Source organism: Pinus tabuliformis, chromosome Q (assembly GCF_031772625.1).
Source record: "Pinus tabuliformis cultivar Carrire ecotype Pingquan chromosome Q, CPIR1, whole genome shotgun sequence".
In the NCBI taxonomy this organism is placed as follows: domain Eukaryota; kingdom Viridiplantae; phylum Streptophyta; class Pinopsida; order Pinales; family Pinaceae; genus Pinus; species Pinus tabuliformis.
The window spans coordinates 1,236,801,448-1,236,822,119 of NC_142296.1; the positions used below are offsets into that span (position 1 = coordinate 1,236,801,448).

The following is a 20,672-nucleotide window of genomic DNA, read 5'->3' on the forward strand; positions in this document are numbered from 1 at the left end:
AAGCACTCAATGGGTGCTTGACCTATAAAATAAAAGAACTTGAGCATGAAACCCATGCTCCAATAATAATTTCTTTTCATTTTATAATTTACAAGAATACATTTCATACTTATGAAGATTAAACCTAGTCACACATTTTTCAACACAATTCACTTAAGGCGATATGAAACCAATTTAGGGTGATGTGGCATTGGTGGAGCTAGGTGCAACTGATGGAACAAAGTAAAATGGTAGAGAAACATGGTAGAATGAAGTCAAGGCTAGTAAAAACTAAAGAGATCCTGCAAATCAAAGGTTTTATGGTCCACAGTTAGTTAACAGACAAAATATTTATATGGTAGCTGATGGCTCCAAGAGTTAGGTTCCAATACATGGTTTTGCCATCGAGCCTCTGGAACATTGAGTGTGCAAAGTGCTCATGGATTTTCCTAGGGACAAATACCAACAATTTAGTAGTATTGGAAACTCCTAAAAAGGGATTCCTTATAGAAATTACCAAGGGCTTTGAAAAAATTTAGGAGAGGGAGACTTCTTGATTTTTCCATAAGCCTTCCAAAGTTTACTAAAATGGAACACCAGTGCATAGGTTGGTCCATCACTAGAGTCTTTCCTCGGGCTTGGAAGAAATAAAAAAATGCATCTCTCTCATACCTATACTAATCCCCTTACACATTAAACATATAGAAAATAACTTAGCAGATTAGTTGGATAATGAGGGGGTTCCAATGGAAAATCAAGATATTGACATCAATTTGAATAACATATGCACCATCAATATTGTGGATGGACATGCCTTGCATTGAGTGTAAGGGAGGAAAGGCGAGGGAAGGCCTCAAAATTATCCCTAAATTGCACAATTAAAAATTTGGGGCATTTTTTTTAGGGCAGGGGAATGATGATAATGGAAATCTCTCAAAATTTGACTTTTTGGAATTTTCCAAGAAATTATCACTGAAATCTATTAATGCAATTGTGGGTGAAATTGCAATTTTCGATTACTCAAAATACAATTTTGAATGTAGAGATGGATATAGAATCCTAAAAAAAACCCAATTCGCCTCGATTGTGCGATGCCAACAATTTAAATCTACAATTCCAACAATTCATATAAATTTATGACTAGATTTTAGGAAAACCTAAAAGGAAAACATAGCTTAAAAAGATTCAAAATGTATAATATTTAGGCTACATTGATGATGATAGGACAAGGGGGTTATGTCAACCTACCCCTATAATCCTTCAAGTAGCATTTCATTAAATCCATCTATAGAATAAATGATAGCTCTATTTGATCACATTTTCTAGTCCAATTTCACCATGATTTTAGAGGGATATCATGAAATGGGGTGGTAGGAGAAGTTGGGTTTTCATTTTCATGACTTCATTCTTATGCTTATGCTTTTAGCTATTTCAACTAGTCGTTTGAATAAGGTTAGTTGTTCTTATAGTTTTTCCTATTAGTCCACCCATTTGTAGTTAGGTTGGAGATTTGATGGTGAGGAGGTTTAAGCTACATACATATTCATGGCGCTTGACACTTTAGGAAGAAAATTTCTTAGTCCAATGGGAGGTACAATGAGCAAAGGGAAGCAAGGATATGGGTCATAGAGTAAAATTATCATTCTCTAGCTTAGTTTCTAGTAATGAGGGACAAGATGGATAAAGGGGAAGTAGAAATGGGGAGGGAAAAACACTCTGACCAACTAGAATAGGTGCACTTAGGAATTGTAGGAACTCAACACAAGTGACTACTCGAATAATCCATCCAATGTTAAATGTGAGGCAAGGGAAGTTACCTTGAGATTCCATAGGAGGCTTCCATAGTGCATCAAAGCCAAGGTCAAAATATACGAGAAGAAAGTTTCAGAGAAAAGGGTATACACCACTTTTAAGGATAATGACAATGAACTTATCAATTGGATACCTAATACTAATTTTTTATAAAATTATGAACATACAATATTTTTAGCGTACAAATCCATTATGGCTCAAATCATTGAGGATTATGGAATTCACAAGAAGGACATTCTTCAGAAGATAGACTCCTTGGTAAAAAATATTGAGCCATTGGTAAAAGTTCTTTTGTATATGGAAGCACTAGGAAAACAACAAAATCAAGGAGGATAAAATACACTCTCAGAGTCACTTGCTAATACCAACCATATCCTTGTATTTGTGGTCTCATACTTAGATGCTATAGAATAGGTTCTACCTTACTATTATTTGTTTCTCTTATTTGAGTTTTTTTTGACAAATATCAAGAAAAGTTTATTCCTTACTTTGTTTAAAATCAAGAGAAGTACATTTACTACTTACTTTAATTTAAACAATGTTATTATGCCAACAATTTTGACAAGTTTTTCTCCACCATATTATTCTATTTTTAATTTGGTTATAGGCATAGAACAACACAAAATAACTTGGAATAGGAATTCCCCCAAGGCGGGTAACCATTAAAATTGGTTGAATTTTTACAATCATGGATTGTTGTTGAAATAATTAGACAGTAGTGGTTGCCTCCACCTGGCAGGGGCATGTAGTTAGTACACATGAAAAATCTAAAGTAGGTGACATGATGATGAATGCGGTTTTTGTGTTTGTATGGTTCCATATTATAGTGACGCTCGATTGCAAGTATAATTAGCCTACTTGAGGGAGATCTGTTAGCAATGCATCCATGGTGATACTAGTGGACATTTTGTGGGCAGGGACATAGGATGATGAAAAAATGACCTTTCTTGGGAATCATAACACTCAATACCTTTAAATTCTCTATCTTTTTTGGACAGGTCTATAGCTATGATTAAGTTGATTGCTCATTGTCTATTGTTAATCAAATTTGGTAGTAATTTTGAGGGTTTAGTTTTTGAATGGTATAGGGATTGTTGAGCTTTGGAATGAGAAAGTGTCTCCTCTTTGTTTAGTAGTATTAAGACCGTGTTAATACCATAAGCCATTCATTTTTTTTACTCATTTCCACTTTCTTATTTTTAGTCTACTTTGGTTTTTTTGAGACCCTCATTTAACAACAAAGTTTTTAATTAAATTTTCTAATTGGTTTGATAATTGTCTTCGTTACCTCTAGGTTGTAGTTTTTATTAGCTTGGCTTTCATAGTATATAAGCTTTGACATAACTAGGCTACACTCTGTTTTTATACTTGGGTCTTTGGGTCCTCATCACCAATTACAAATTATTATAGAAGTGAAAGAGAGCCTCACATATCAAAGATCATCCTTGGTAATGCATTCTTGGGAAGGTAATCCTTTCTTTTTTCTTTATTTTTTCTTTAGTCATATTGTCTTTCTCTCTTGGAGTGGCTAGTTCTACATTTGGCAAATTTTATAGTGAGAAGTTAGATTGGTTCAATTAAAGTCCATACATTAACATTAGCCTACCACTTCTCTATTTTTTGGAATTGTTCTTCATTTTTCCCTAAAAGATTATAAGCTTCTCTCCCCTATCTCTATACCTAGCATTAGTCTCAGCCCTAAAGTGGGTTATTTTTTAGCCTTGGACAGTTTCTTGTCTCTCGGTATTTGGGCTTAGTATTATCCCTTAGAGTTTTTTGTCTAGTCCTTTCCTCAGTTTTCTACTTTCCTCATTCAATTGACCCTCGATTCTTGTCACTCTAGTGGCGGAAATGCATTCCTCTAGGTAAAGGTTCTCATGGTAGGATGGGTCGCTCTAGTAACAATGTACCCATCTAACTCTTATGCCTAAATGGAAATAGAAGATTCAACCACAACATCACTCCAGCAATTCAAAGGGAAATTGAGGAAGTTGTGAGGAAATCCAAAACCGAGCATAAATTTATAGCAGATGCAAAGCTTTTGTAGCAAATTGGAAATTTGGTTTTAGACATAGGAAGCATGAAAGTGGGGAATACAAAATACATAGAAATTGTTGAGATCAAACGAAAACTCAAAACTATAATGGGAAAAGCATTGGTGGAATGCTCATAAGAAAAGCATGAGATATTGATGTGCTTGGATGATGTTCAAAAAGAACTTAGGAAGTTGGATAGAAAAATGACAACAATGGCAAAGAAGCTTGCCAATTTGGAATTCACAGACTCGAATGATGAGATAGGGACACCAACCAAAATATAGGTGGACTCCTGTACTAAATAAAGTTGTCAATGGAGAGTACTATAATGTTTGTAAGAAATATTTTTGTGGATAATGATGATTAGGGAAGGCTCTCAAGCCTTTAGAATATGAACTAGAATGTTTAGCAAACCATATCTAATAAGTTTGTTTATTAGTTTGAGACACTTTTACTTCAAAAAAAGATATAATGTTATGTTACTCGTCTAGTTTCCCTTGAGGTAGACTAACAGACATAGAAATACTTTTGTGTTATATTTTTTTTTCTTATATAATAAAAACTACCTGCCTAACTTACCCCAAAAACAGTTAAAATAGATATACGACTACTTATTATGAGTTCTTGAAAACACTCATATTTAATTGAGGAATTGTAAACCTAGTAAAACCAATTTCTTTACTATTAGACTATACTGAAAAATAATCATATTTCTTTTATATACATTATTAATATAATGGCTCTACTATAGCCCCAAGGGTTAGCCCAACTGGTCAAGTCATGCCTCGCCAAAACGGGAGGTCACAGGGTCGATTCTACTCGAAGCCCTTGGGGTTAGGTCTGTGATGGCCGAGGGGTGTGATCCTAGAGATCAGCCCTAGTTATTTCGTGGACGTAGCCTGCACCCCCTGACCACGGATGTACGTGAACCACCAGGAAAAAAAGAAAATGGCTCTACTATTAAAATAATATATAATAATTTTCTTAAATTATATTAAAAGATAAAATCTATAATACAACTCATAATACTTTATATATATATATATATATATATATATATATATATATATTCATTGTTATTGAAGTTCAAATTGTTAATCCACATTCAAAATATGATTTATAAAATACTTGTTTGAAATTTTTGAAGAACTTCTTTACATTAATAATTGCATAAATTGATAGTCAAATTTCAATGTGGATTAACAATTTAAACTTGGATAACAATTTGGTATTATGAGTCTTTTTTTAATACTTACCCCCCACTAGCCCACCATCTCTGCCTGAATCATGGCCGATTACAGTAACATTCATGAAGATGAAGAAAATACACCCCCGAGACATATCATTCTGCAAACCATAGATCACACCATGATGGATCAGCGCAAGAAGCAAGGTGTGGGGTGGTTTCATTCTTTACTTAACTAATTTCCATCACTATCAAATACAAATGGGACTTGGAGGAGGCACGAATAATTATGCAGAAGTCATCACAACTAAACATCTCATACAATTTGCTATAGAAAAACACTGCAGAAATTTACAAATGTTTGGGGACTCAAAAATTGTAAGCAACTGGATAAATAAAACAACAATATGTCATGCTTACACTCTGAGGCACATATTGGATGAGGTCCATAGATACATTTCAATTTTTGATAGTTTTGTATGTCGTCATATATATAGGGAACGAAACACACTTGCTGACAAACTTCCCAAAGAGGCAGCGGTCCGGTCACGTGACACTTGGATGATACAGAAAGAAAGGGATGGTGATCATTATCAATATTATCATCGCCCTTTTATGGACCATGTTGCACAGGCCCAACAAGAGCCTGATTTTATATGATGTGCCACTTTATTTATCGTTTACTTACTATCTACTTATATATTTTCAGCTATATGTACAGAAAATTACTCTCTAGGCAAAGTAAATTTAAATTTTGGAACAAAACAGAAACATATCTGAAGATAAAAGTCTCCCTGCATGGAGAACTTATATATTTCTGTTTTTCTTTACTTGAGAGGCTTACAACCTCCTAAACTGCATATGCACACAACATTTACAACATGTAATTTTCCTTAATATTAATGAAAATTACTATTAATATAGACCTTTGTTTCATATGGATTATAATAATACAATATCCCCTTTTAAGGTCACGACCAAGCCAGACACCAAATTGGTGTATGAGACCCCCTTGTTTGTGGGACAAGGGATCTTTACTTGAGAGGCTTACAGCCTCCTAAACTGCATATGCGCACAACATTTACAACATGTAATTTTCCTTAATATTAATGAAAATTACTATTAATATAGACCTTTGTTTCATATGGATTATAATAATATAATATCCCCTTTTAAGGTCACGACCAAGCCAGACACCAAATTGGTGTATGAGACCCCCTTGTTTGTGGGACAAGGGATACTATTAATATAGACCTTTGTTTCATATGGATTATAATAATATAATATCCCCTTTTAAGGTCACGACCAAGCTAGACACCAAATTGGTGTATGAGACCCCCTTGTTTGTGGGACAAGGGATCCAACTCCGTGCAGCGATTTCACTGCTAAGTCTATGAAGGCATACATACTCTACCCCCCTCTGGTTTTGAACCTGTGACCTCTTAAGAGGAAACACATGCTCTTAACCATTAAGCCCACTCAAGTTGTATAGAGAATCATTCAATGTTTTAAAGGTAAATGTTTTCCAATAATTTATTTGAACAATTATTTCTCATTAAATTTAGAGTGAAAAATAATTAAATAAATTATTTTTTTCTCAATTTTTTATCAATCTTTTATTTTTTATTTTATTTTTTAATTTCAATTTCAATTTCTATATAAAGTTTTCAATTTATTTTTTAATTTAAATTTAAATTTTTATATAAATTGAGAATTTATTAGTGTTATTATTAAATAAAAATAAGTTTTTGTTTTTATTTTATATTATATTTAGAATTTGTTAAGAAGTGGTTATTTCTATTTAATTTATTTAAGTTTTTATTAGAGTTATTATTAAATAAAAATAGGGTTTTTTTAAGAATTTGTTCCTAAAAATTAGGAGATAGTTATTTCTATTTAGATATGAGAAATTCTCTAACTTATTAGCGGACTAAATTAGTGTGATCTTGAAATGTTTCCTAGGCTAAAAGTTGTATGTCCAAAAAAATATATCTATCTTAGAACCAAACTTCTTGTATTTATATTTGTAGTTCCACATTGTTTAAGCTCTCCATTCATCTACTCTCGAGCACCTTAACAATATATAAAAGAATCTGTAACTTCAAACATTTAAACTCTCTGCAATCGGCTCTGGAAAATGGACGGGGATGTGTGTTTTGTGGACGAGGGTGCCCACATTGCATTGGATAATGGAATTGTGCGAGTCACCATATCAAAACCAGGGGGCATAATTACAGGCATACGTTACGGAGGGCTCGACAATTTGCTCGAAGTTCACAACCAAGAAACGAACAGAGGGTTGTTCATCTTCAGTCTATTTCTGTTTCTACACTTATTTATTTAAATCCCTACAAATATCATAACATGGATTCAACTGTTTTGCAGATACTGGGATCTCGATTGGAGCGAGCCGGGAGGAAAGGATATTTTTGATGTGTAAGTAATTTTGTTGAATATTTGGTTATGTTTTTAGTTCAGTGGACGTTAAAATATTTATTTATATATCAGTGATTGAAAATTATTTCAAAAAAATTCAAAGTTATTATTTCAAATAATTCAGAACTCTTTCTGAATTTTCAAATCTAAACCCATTTTTTTTTTTTTTTAAATGTGTGAGTGATTTTTATTTGCAGAGGGTAAGAGGTGACCAGAACTTTGAAAATGAGCTTTGTAAATTTTCTTCTGTAAAATTTGATGAGAATTAAAGTCAGTGATTATGAGGTGAGCTTAAGTCCATTGTCAGATTCCTGGAATATTCTGAGATCCTATGGACATGGGCGCAGTCAAGATTCCTAGAATATTCTGAGATCCGATGGGCATGGGCGCAGTATGTTCATCGGATCCTGGAATATTCCAAGAATCTGCAATCCACTTAAAAATGATTATGATTATGCAAGGTGGTTCAATTACTATTTTTTTTTGGCTTTTTGTTTGGTTTGCTGGGTTTTGTATTCCTTTTAAAAAATATTAAATTTAAGTGCCAAATGATTTATCAAGCATAACCGTCACAGGAAAATTTTCCCTCCTGAAATTGCTGGGATTACTGATCCGCCTCTTGAGGCTTGATGTCGGCTGCAGATTGATCTATTGGTTTTATAATATTGCTACTTTGGTTTGTTCGCGTTTCTGGCATTATTCTTGATGCTTCCTGGCCAAGTAGAATGTTGTATTTTGGACTTGATCGAGGGCATTTTTTATGATTTTTATGGCATTTATTGCCTACAAATTGTGCTAGTAGTGGCCACCGCAATAACGCTTTTGTGTTCTATGTGATGTCTTGTCTGTACATAATGGTTCTGTTTTATAATAAAAGGTGCACTTTAAACCAAAAATAAATGCTGAAGGTATTGGCCAATGATTGTCAACAATAATCCTTTCTCAATAATCTTTTCTCAGTTAAAGTTAGCACTCAATGGATGTTTTTCAAAGTGGGGTTGTCTTGGGCTTTATCATGTTTCAGACCATTTGGTATCCGAGGATGAGTGTGAATCCGTATATGCTCAAGGATCATTAATATGTGCTGATTAAAATAACAATATCCACTCACTGTACAATTCCATCTTTAGATACACACTATGTAATCAGAAAATCCTCTCATGTGCTGGTGTGGTTTTTTCTTGGTCTCCCCACTAGATGTTAGTGATGAAATCCATTATACATGTTAGTATTTAGGCGTAAGAACATATGCTAAGGGATGTAGCACAATATTTAGCATTTTTCATTGTTTTCCCACCTCTACACGAATATGATTATACAAGTTGACATCTCTAGGCTCAACAATGTCTTTAATTTGCTCTAACATGCTATCCATCTACGAATACACCTCATCAGTGATTAGCCTATCTGAATTTGAAAACTTGATCATGTGATAAATTGGCTTAGTGAATTGCAAAACATATCGAACTTGTGACCAAAAAAGGTTGTCGTGAACAATCACCTTCACTACATTATCACCATCTCTATTAATGCTCATTTCATCTTATGCATCACTCATCACCATAGCACCCAAATCTTGTCTCACCTTCAATAGACACCTAAAGGTGAGGTAATAGCTAGCAAATTTATTTTTTGCAATCTTAAGCAGTGGCAACTTGCATTAAGTGCCATAAAACTAGTTGAACCTTGTATGCCATATGATAAATTTGATGAGTTGTTTCACTCTCTTGTATAGTTCATTGATCCATACACATTCTTTATGCTTGACATTATCATGCATCAAAAGGTTAGATGTGTGCACCAAGCATCCAAACCAAAGTATGTGTGGATAAGCCCACTCAATAATTTTTCCTACTCCCTTACAATTTGCCACATTATCAGTGATTACTTAAACCACATTAATTACACCAACATAATTAATTGTTTTCAGTAGGAGCTCTACAGCATGATTGTGAGAATACACATTGCTTGAGGGGGATTTGTGCATTACAAGAAACACTACACCACTATTAGAAACACCAAGAACATTTACAAAATGTTGGTTTCTAACATTTGTCCAACCATTTGATACAATGGATAACTCAAAGCACGCCCCCCCAACTCATTTATAAAAAATATTTGAATTTTTGTTTTTTCTTTGTTTAATAACAAAGTCTAGCTTTCTCATATCCAGGGACCTTGTATCCTTTGGGGACTTCTTTGATGGCCTTAACCATGTCATTCCAATAGGGGGAGCGAAGAACATTAAATTGTATACCACAGGCACAAAGAAACCACACCACTTCTGCATCCACCTTATCCTTCCCACCAATAGTATGTTAAATTTTCAGATTGTTCAATGAACCCAATTTATAGTGCATCCAATTATTAGCAGTATAATCAATTATAAACGTAACTGAAGAAAGAACAATGTACGCAATGAAAGAGAAGACAACAACACAACCATAAGAGACAGCAGATTGGTCCAAGACCAGGGAAAAACCCCACAAGGGGGAAACCCTTTCAAATCTTGTTCTTTAGTAGATCGTCATAAAAATATTTCAGCAATGAGTACAATGAGCCCAATACATATGATTTGCAGCAGAGAACAATAAATAAGATCTACAGATCTGTTATAACAACAGAGAAACCCAGATCTACCAAATCACTGAAGATGACTGAAGCCAAGATGTCCAAACCCTAGATCTGAACTGGGTCACTCTCATCAACATTGTCTATGGGTGACTAAAACTTCAAGGTCGCTCTCATGAATATAGTATGTGGGCGACCGTAACTGCAGAGTCATCCAGGAGGTCTTTGTGCGTGCAACCTCAGCACCGAACTCCAAAAACCCACAGTCGCTCTATTGATGAACCGTGCAAGCAGCCAAAGGACCAAAGTCACACTCTGACTGAGTTGTGCCATTGAAATCACTATTTGGGTCACTCCCATAGCTACCTAGTGCGAGCAACCAGGGACTAGATCCTTCCAATCTGCCTCTGAACTCAGAGTCACTCTCTCTGCACTGTCTCTGAGCGACTAGAGAGCCAAAGTCGCTCTCTTACCAACTTTGTGCCTACGACCGAGGACAAAAAACTTTTGATTTTTTCAAGCGACCAAGATCCAGAAAACCCTAACCCAAAGCAAACCTTTCACCTATACTTTCAGACCCAATGCGAACTTCTGCCGATGAACCTATGTGAGCCAAAAAACAAAAATAGAAGAATAGAAACATGACTGGTTGAGTGTGTCCAAATGAGCTTGAGATCACTTCCTTTTATATGATTTCTTGAGGGTTTACTTGGGGTTGAGGTTGACCCAAGCGGTTACCCAAGTGGTTAGGGCCGACCCATTCCATAATGAATGAATGAATAAAATAATTCAAAACTTAACTTTCGCTTAACCAAATCGGGTGATCTTTAGGTCGATTTTGGTCCTCTCGAAAAGAGGAATTTAATGCAATCATCATCTTGGTCATTTGAGTTTTCCAATGTGGAATTTGACCCTAGTTGCAAAATTAACACTCCCTCTCAACTAGGAAGAATTCCACTTGCCAATATTTGTCAGTTGATATTCACATCGTCCTATCAAGTTGTTGTAATGATTGACTCTCTCTGCTCAACTCTAACTATTGAAACTTTCTCAGATCTAGAAGAAGAATTTGCTACCGGAGGGGAGCTCAAGTTGCCACCCTCTATCCATCATGTCACTGTCTGGGATCTCTTCTAATGGGCTACTACCTAGAATATCATCATCAATCGTCATCGAAGAGTGCATAATCAGGGAGAATGTCTCAGCCTGGAACCATATTGGGGAGCAACATCTTCCACCCATATCGAGCAATAGGATAACACATCTCACAGGGGAGTGCACCCTCAACCCTGGAATCTCACCGGTTATCTCAACCCATCCTATTGCCTACTGAACTTCCCATTGATGACTCGGAATAGTCATGTGGTAGAACACCTGCATCATAATTGACTTGGGTTGTACACCCCAAGTACACTCTCAACTCGTTGGCCAAAATAAGGAGCAGTATTCCCATCAAGCTGACCTGGTTGAGGGTATGATGCCAACTAGGGTATACTCTGCAAAGACCAAGAGGGGAGCAGCATTCTACGACCCTATAAAGATATGGGAGAAACATTCTTCAACCTTGGGTAATAGATAGTTTAACAACCTATTGTTTAGAGTTCCCTCAACCCCAGAAGCCCTCTATCTCAATTCCTCACCCTGGGAGCTCAAGCAAGGTGGGAAGAGTATGCTCAGTGTCCTCGATCAGTGCTACCCCTTATCTAGAGGGGCTACATCCATCAGTCCAAGTTGTTCTCTGAAAATCGAGAACTTTCCCTTTGGTAATGCCTTGGTGAGAATATATGCAATCTATTCATCTGTTGATATGTGATGGAGCTTGACAACTCCTCTTTGCACCATATCTCGAATGAAGTGATATTGAATTTCAATATGCTTGGACTTGTCATGAAACACAGGATTTTCTGCCAAATGGATCCCACTCTTGTTGTCACAATATATCACTGTGGTATCTAGGACCTGCTCAAACAACTCTCCAAAGAGCTTTCTCAACCATATTGCCTTGCAACTAGCCATGCTAGTGGCAATATATTCTGCTTTAGCTATGCTCAATGCTACAGACTTTTGTTTCCTGCTCATCCAGGATATCATGGCAGATCCAAGGCTAAAACAACATCCAAATGTACTTTTCCTGTCGATAACATTTCTGACCCAATCAGCATCAGTGTATCCATGAAGTTGAACATTTCCTATAGAATATCTCAGGGCAAGTGTAATCAACCCATGCAAATATCTCAATATGTATCTAACAATTATCTAATATGAGTGGTGGGGCTCGGTCATGAATTGACTCAAAGTGTTTACTGCATAGCATATGTATGGACGGGTGTTCACAAGGAACATCAGAGCCCCAATCAGTTGTCTATACTAAGATGGATTCGTTAAGTTTGGTCCTGCAACATCTCTAGATAATTTTTTGAAGTTTATTTCCATTGGAGTGACCATGGATTTACATTCAGTCATTCCAAATCTTTCCAGCAACTTTACAATGTATTTTCCTTGTGATAGGAAAATCTCACCAGAATTTTTCCACACTTCAAGGCCCAAAAAGTAGTGCATGAGACCAAGGTCTTTCATCTCAAACTCAGAGGCTAGCTTCCTCTTACATTCGATCATCAGAGGCTCACTACCTGTTAAAAATAGATTGTCAACATACAAAACCAAAATCAATGGCATACCTTGGACTACCTTGAAGTAGAGGTTGGGATCAACATTGCTTCTTGTGAATCCCAACTTCACTAAGTAACTGTCAATATGTGCATACCAAGCTCGAGGAGCTTGCTTCAAACCATACAATGCCTTCTTCAACCTGCAAACATGTGTTCTTCAATCTTCCACTTCAAATCCTTGTGGTTGTTCAACATATACCTCTTCCTGTAACATGCCATGAAGGAAAGCAGTCTTTACATCCATCTGATGAAGAGTCCATCCCTGACTTGCAGCAAGGGAAACTATAGAATGGATGGTTGTATATCGAGCTACAGGAGAAAATATGTCATCATAATCTTCTCCCTCTTTCTGAGAGAAGCCTCAAGCCACGAACCTTGCTTTATATTTCTCAATGCTGCCATCAATTCCATGTTTGATTTTAAATAGCCATTTTGAAGTCACAACAAACTTCCCTTTTGGTCTAGGTACAATATCCCATACATCATTTTTCATAATTGATTCATATTCTTCAGCCATAACATCCTTCCAAACTTGTTCTTTTGTTGCTTCTTCGAAGGTGGATGGTTCGGTGTGAATCATAATACTCATAGCAACAACATATCCCTGATACCTACATGGTTGTTTCCTTTCTCTGAATGATCTACGAATGGGGACATTTCTTTCAGTATCATGTAAAGTATCATGAAGCCAAAGTGGTATCTTCTTGGAGGGAGGATCACTTGGAGGAGGATCTAACGAATCCATGGGCTCTATGGGATCATCAACCATATTAGGTTTAGGTGCAGATGGACCATCCAAAATATCCCAGTCATCATTCTCTTCCTTGGGAGGAGGAGGTGGAGAAAGATCTCTTTCTTTTCCAAGAGATGCATCTTCCTCAAATGTTATATCCCTACTAATTTCAACCTTCCTCTGAAAAGGAATATAAATCCTATATTCTTTAGAATTTTCACAATGACCCACAAACATACCTTTTCTACAAATAGCTTCCAGTTTGTTCCTTTGGTCTTTTAGCACATGAAAATATATTGGGCATCCAAATACACAAAGATGGATGATATCAGGCTTAGTGCCTATGAATGTTTCTTCAGGAGTCTTGTTTTCCAATGCTTGATGAGGCACATTGTTCTGAACATATACTGCAGTAGATGTGGCTTCAGCCCACAGGAACTTTGGCACCTTTTGATCATGGAGCATAGCACCGAAAGCTTCTAATAGACCCGTTCTTTCTTTCGGCTAGACCATTCTGTTCAGGGGTATATGGCACAATCGTGTCCTTCTTGATTCCATCTTTCTTGCAAAATGTTATTAATTATTTTGACATGTATTATCCTCCATTGTCGGATTTGAAGACTTTGATTCTCTTTCCAGATTCATTTTCAACCAACACTTTGAATTCCTTGAATGTTTCAAAGGCTTCATCCTTGTGCTTAAGATAGTATATCCATGTCTTTCTTGAGAAGTTGTCAATAAAGTTTATGTAGTAGAGATTACCACTAACATAATGTATAGGCATCGGACCACATATATAAGAATGAATGAGATGAAGGATGTCATGAGTTTTGTTCTTGTTGGAGGGAAATGGTCCCTTTGATTTATTTCCACTTGCACAACTTGGGCAAACTCCATCATGATGCACTTGAACATCGGGAATACTAGAGACCAATTTCTTTAATTTCAGAAGTGCATCATATTGAAGATGAGCCAAACTACAGTGCCATAATTCGCTGAAGTGATTGGTATTATGAACCAATGCAAAGGGAGGTCTTCTAGTGACCCTATAGAGACCTTCAGATCTCGATCCTAGTGTGAAGGCATCTCGCATAGATGAATCAGCATGCCAAGTTAGAAATTTACCTTTGATGAAGGAAACCCTCATCCCTTTATCTTTTAATGCAAATACAGATACTATAATCTTCATTAATCATGGTACATACATGATATCATGCAGCAAAACCGATTCCCCATAATTTAGCTGAAATTTGAAGGACCCAAAACCTTTCACAGGATGAGTAGAATTGTCTCCAACATTATCTTTAGCTTCGTCTCCCTCTCTACCAAATCAAAGAGGACTTCTTTATAATCAGAGAAATGATGAGTAGCCCCTCTATCACATAGCCAACTATCCCATGAATCTAGTGGAGAAGAACTAATAGGAGCAAAAATGAGAATGTATTCAAGTTTATTTACAACATTACTTTCATATCTAGGAGCCCTTGGTTTCTTTTGAGGAGGAGGATTTTCTTCATGATCGCTTGAGGAGTATCTTCTTCTTCTATCATATCTTTTGTCATGATTATTTCTTTGATTGTCTTTTCTTCTTTTATTATTGTAGTTGCCTCTAGTGTTGTAGTGTGGCCTCTTTCCTTTTTCAGGACAGTCTCATGCATAATGACCTTTCTTATGACAATTGAAGAATTCAATATGAGATGTCAATCTGTCATTCCTTATTTTTGTATTTTGAGAAAAAGGATTCCTTGATGAACCTCCTCTTGTCTTCTTTCTTTTGCCATGAGTGATGTATGTTGCAGGTTCTCCCTCCTCATCCTTTTGAATCCTTCCTCTTGCTATCATTCTGGATTCTTCTTGAGTGAGTTTTCCAACAATCTCATCATATTACTGAAGGACATTGTTATTGCTGATAGTGGTAAAGAAGGTTTCTTAAATAGAGGGGAGCCCTCTAAGAGTTGAAACTACTAGTTCCATGTCAGGTACATTTTCTCCAACCCTCTGCAATTGATCTCTAAGACGAGAGATTCTCATAATGTAAGACCAAACAACTTTCCCTTTGGTCTTCTTGACTTCCTTGAGTTGATATTTCAAGGTGATCATCTCATTTAGGTTGTTGACTTCATACATGTCGGTTATCTTGTCATACATATCTTTAGACTTTCTCAAATTCCCAACATAAGCAAGTAAATGATATTGTAAACCATCAGCTATAATTTTCTTTGCTTTGGACTCACCTTTCTTATACTTGTTATTGAGAGAAGCGGAAGCATTTTCTGGAGGCTCGGGCTCCCTTCCTTAAATGTATTCCAACACATCATTATTGTCAGCTATGATCTACAATGTAACTTTCCATGCAGCAAAGTTTGATGCATCACCCAACAATTCATGCTCCTTGAAGGTAGATGACGATATCTTGACCTTGAATAGGAAATCTACTTTCTGAAGGAGAGGGCTTCAAATCTTGTCTTCTCTTGGGATTGAATTTCACCTTAGCTCTAATTCCATGTTAAACTTTCAGATTGTTCAATGTTGTATCAATTACTTTAGCCCAATTTATAATGCATCCAATTATTAGCAGTATAACCAATCATAAACGTAACTAAAGAAAGAACAATGTATGAAATGAAAGAGAAGACAACAATAAAACCATAAGAGACAGCATATTAGTCAAACCAAGGAAAAACCCCACAAGGAGGAACCCTTTCAAAACTTCTTCTTTAGTAGATCGTCATAAAAATATTTCAACAATGAGCCCAATACATATGATTTGCAGTGGAGAATAATAAATAAGATCTATAGATCTACATACCTGTTATAACAGCAGAAAAAGCCAGATCACTGAAGATGATTGAAGCCAAGATGTCTAAACCCTAGATCTGAAATGGGTCGCTCTCATCAACATTGTCTACGGTTGACTGAAACTTCAAGGTCTCTCTCATGAATACAATATGCGGGCGACCGTAACTACAGAGTTGTCCCATGAGGTCTTTGTGCGTGTGACCTCAGCACCGAACTGTAAAAACCCACAGTCGCTCTCTTGACGAACTATGCTAGCAGCTAGAGGACCAAAGTTGCAATCTAACTGAGTTGTGCCAGCAACTGCACTGTCAGGGTCGATCCTAGAGCTACCTAGTGCGAGCGAACAGGGACTAGATCCTTCTAATTTGCCTCTGAACTCAGAGTCGCTCTCTCTAAACTGTCTCTAAGCAACTAGAGAGCTAAAGTCAATCTCTTACCAACTCTGTGGCTGTGACCGAGGATGAAAAAAGTCTGATTTGTGCCAAGTACCAAGATCCAAAAAACCCTAACCCAGAGCGAACCTTTCGCCAGTACTTTCGAACCCAAGGCGAACAATTGTCGATGAACCTGTGCGAGCCAAAAAAAAAATTAGAAGAATGGAAACATGCCTTGATTGAGTGTGTCCAAATGAGCTTGAGGTTGCTTTCTTTTATAGGCTTTCTTGAGGATTTACTTGGGTTTGAGGTTGACCCAAGCGGTTACCCAAGTGGTTAGGGCCGACACAATCCATAATGAATGAATGAATAAAATAATTCAAAACTTAACTTTCGCTTAACCGAATCAGGTGATATTTAGGTCGATTTTGGTCCACTCGAAAAGAGGAATTTAATGCAAGCATCATATTGGTAATTTGAGTTTTCCAATGTTCAATTTGACCCTAGTTTCAAAATTAACATAGTAAATAAATATTCTATTGTTCTTCTAGATCTAAAGGTTTCAAAAGTTCCATGAGGAGATGGAGATGTGTGGCCACCAAATCTAGATGTTGCATTGGATTGATGCTTTTTCTTTTGTCATGTTTTTTTGGTACAACCTCCGCTATTATGATGTATTTTTCCCTTTCTTCATTTGATATATTTGGGTAAATTGATATATTTATGGTCCCCTTATTATCATCACCCTCCATTACCCAATAAAGATGCCTCCTCATATGGGTATATGAATCGGTATAAGGTTTTCCTTGATTACAATAATGAGAGCATAGAGATTAGTGGTTCCACCACCTCTCCCCCCTCTAGTTTTGTCACAGATTTCCACAAAGGTTTCAATGAGAATTTTCCACCTTCATTTCCCTCTTCATCCCCTTCCCCTAAAAACCCTTCCTCATCATCATGCATTGGATCAATATGAGTGCAACCACTATCCTCTTCTTCTTTTTCTTCCCTTTGATGCTTATTCCCCACCAACATCGTAGAATCTAAAAATATAATGATAAATTACTTGAACACCCTTGTTATCAAATCTTAGATGAACAAATTGCAATAAAATAAAGGAGAATAAAGAATGTGAAAGAGTAGGGGAAGAGGAATAAACCACAAGCAAAGAATACAAGGAAAGGAGGGAGTTGGGGTTTGTGCTTATCTATTTAGCTCTTGAGAAGTTGAGATTGATGGTATCCTTTGTTATCTCCAAGTTATTAAAAATATTCCCTTAAAAATATCATGTCCTTTGATCTCCCCTTTACTCTCTAATCCAAGCTCAAGTAAACAAGATTAAAGACTAAGGAAAAGAAAGAGGGAAGAGGTGTTTTAATCTCATCCTAAATTTACTCTCAACCCTAAATCTAACCTATGTCCCACCTCCACTAAAAAATTAGAAAAAAAATTGATGTATTTGTGGGAGTGCTCGGTCGGTTGAGGGAATGTGATCGGAGCATCAAGAGAGAAAAATTCCAACATGTGGAAGTGCTTGTATGAGCATGGAAATTCTGAATTAGTAGGGAGTGTAATAGCCAAGACTAGAGCATGGTCCCACATTTTTGGAGTGTGCTCCCTAAGCACACTCACTTGAAGCATGGTTCAAGGATCAGAGTTAGGTTGGGGATGGGGGACACTAACCTTGGATAAAATTGAAGTGTGGGTCCGAGAGTCAACAACTTATAGTGGTTATCATAGTTCATTAGTCATGACTCCATTCAAGGTCTCATGTAAAATAAATGCAAGGGTTCATTTGGGTTAACATCACTGACAAAATTATAATTGCACGAAAATTATTAAATGAGTTGAAGAACAAGTTTATGAAAATAAAGCAGGATCTAAAAGAAACACAAAACTGACATAAGATCTATGTTGATATACATAAATTTCAAAAATAATTTAGAGAGGGAGACCATGCATTATTTAGGTTCAAACTACATAAAAGTTCATTGACATTGGGATTTTTTTCCAAGTTTGCACCTAGATATGTTGGGCCATTTGAGATTTATTACCCCTCCTTTCAATACAAATACCTATGAATTATTTTTAGATTGGTTTGTATCCTTACCTTTATTAGCAAATATTCCTTGAATAACCTGTAGAAGAAGATGAGGTTATTTTAACATTTGATGTCGGTAGCCCTCTGTGAAGAAAATTGTTTACAAGAGAGGGGTATATTTTCTAAAGTATAAGAGTTTAATTATTGTCTATGGATACCATGATAGGAGATTATTTAACATGCATTGGTGTGGGTTTCTTAACATGGCCCCATGGATGGAAATAGTGTTGTATCGAGTTCTAGACAAATCCCAAATGTTGGGGCTTGGATTTCCTTGATAGTCAATGTCATAGATACTTGATCAATCTAGGAAGCAACTTAGGCTGGATTCAAAAAGAAAAAGAATACCTGAAAATACAAAAACAAATAAATGTATAGAAGCATTGACCCCTAACATGAAATAATTTCAATGACTTGAGCTTTGTATTACCAGTAGTATTATAGGTTACATAGAAGATGTAGTACCTATTGAAACTTGAGATGGATTTTTGGAAACTAGAGCAATTGAATGCATTACATGATCACTAGTTAAAATGATGATTATTAAAGTGATTTCTAGGTCAATGGGACTCCACCATTTGATTTTGTTGAAATTTTATCCATTTCTTCAACAATATGTGCAACCTCATCAATGAGATGTGCCATGCTTTTTGGAAGTTGCAGTACAAACCTGTCATGATATGATAACCCCCAATGTAGTTGAACCATTATTATAGCAATTGGTGAAGAAATGTGTACATGATCAAGCTTGTATTAAGGTCTTTCTGTTGGTGTAAATGTTGTAAGGGAAATATGCCTAAGCATGCCATTGTTGATGACCGAGGATTTACTTCATGACGTTACCCTCTATAAGAAGTCTTTTAAGAAAATAATATCATTAGGAATTTGTTCCCTCATTGGCATATTTAGACAACCATGTCCCTCATTGGCATATTGTTAGTTTTAGATAGCAATGGTGTGTTCTATGCTTTAGAACAATTTACTTCAATGTTCCTTTAGTAGCCCAATGACAATTTCCAATTATATCCAGTAGCAATCACATTAACTTAAACACATTGACAATAAATGCAGATAGAACATAAAAACATGTGGAGAAGACAAGCCAAGACAAGAGGACATAAGATATGGCAAATGACAAGGACAAACCCCAATGTGGGGAACCCTTTGATCAAATCTTCTTATTATTCTTCAATAGTTCAACAAAGAGAGAGAGAGTACAAATATCAAATTAGCTTGCCCAAAAACAGTCTTGTCAAATCAGTAATCAACTATAGCCCTAACCAGAAAGTCAATGGTGGTCAAAGAAGCTCCAAAATGTCCTCCAAGCAGCTTGGTCAACAACAGAAGAAATTGGCCTTCCAAGAGGGTCAAAGTTAGCCCAAAAATAGCTCGGTCAACCTAGTCAAATGTTGTAATTTTTTTGGTCAAAGGTTAAAGTCAACATTGAAGTCAAACTAGTCAAATTGCCCAATCACCTCGAAAATCGTGCCAATCAGTGCGCCCTTCCAAAAACAAAATTTTTCCCACAAGAATGAAGTCAGCACTAGTCAAATTCACCCAAGTCAGCGCTCTCCTATTTCCTAAAATTTTTAGCCTCCAAAATAGTCCTGAAATATTTCCTCCTTTCACACTTGGGAAGTAGGGAATCCTCCAAGTTGTATGGACCAATTAAGAGAGGAGAGAGAGAGACATATGTGATGATATGATTGATGTCCAAATGAGAGAGGTCACTCCTATTTATACACTTCGTTGAGGGTGAGGAGACACATCCATTGGGCTTGTTAGCCTACATTTGACTGAGGTCGACCTTGACAATTTGTGCATGAGAAAGAACAAATTCAAAATTCCATTTCTTCTTGTCAGAATGAGATGATATTTATATCAAAATTAGACCTCTTGAAAAGAGGAATCCAATGAAATAATAATCTCCATCATATGAGTTGTCCTAAGGTGGAATTTTGCCTTATTTTCAAATT

The 20,672-nt window shown here is 36.2% G+C and overlaps 1 protein-coding gene across 1 annotated transcript in view; it reads left to right on the forward strand.

Annotated features, from left to right (window-relative positions):
* The first annotated feature begins 7,150 nt into the window (after window positions 1-7,150).
* The window catches only part of LOC149224285 (uncharacterized), a 657,847-nt gene continuing 644,325 nt past the window's right edge, over window positions 7,151-20,672 (forward strand). The window contains exons 1-2 of the mRNA XM_089388141.1: window positions 7,151-7,311; window positions 7,399-7,449. Coding sequence (XP_089244267.1) covers window positions 7,151-7,311; window positions 7,399-7,449 — 212 coding nt within the window. The remainder of the gene's footprint in view (window positions 7,312-7,398; window positions 7,450-20,672) is intronic.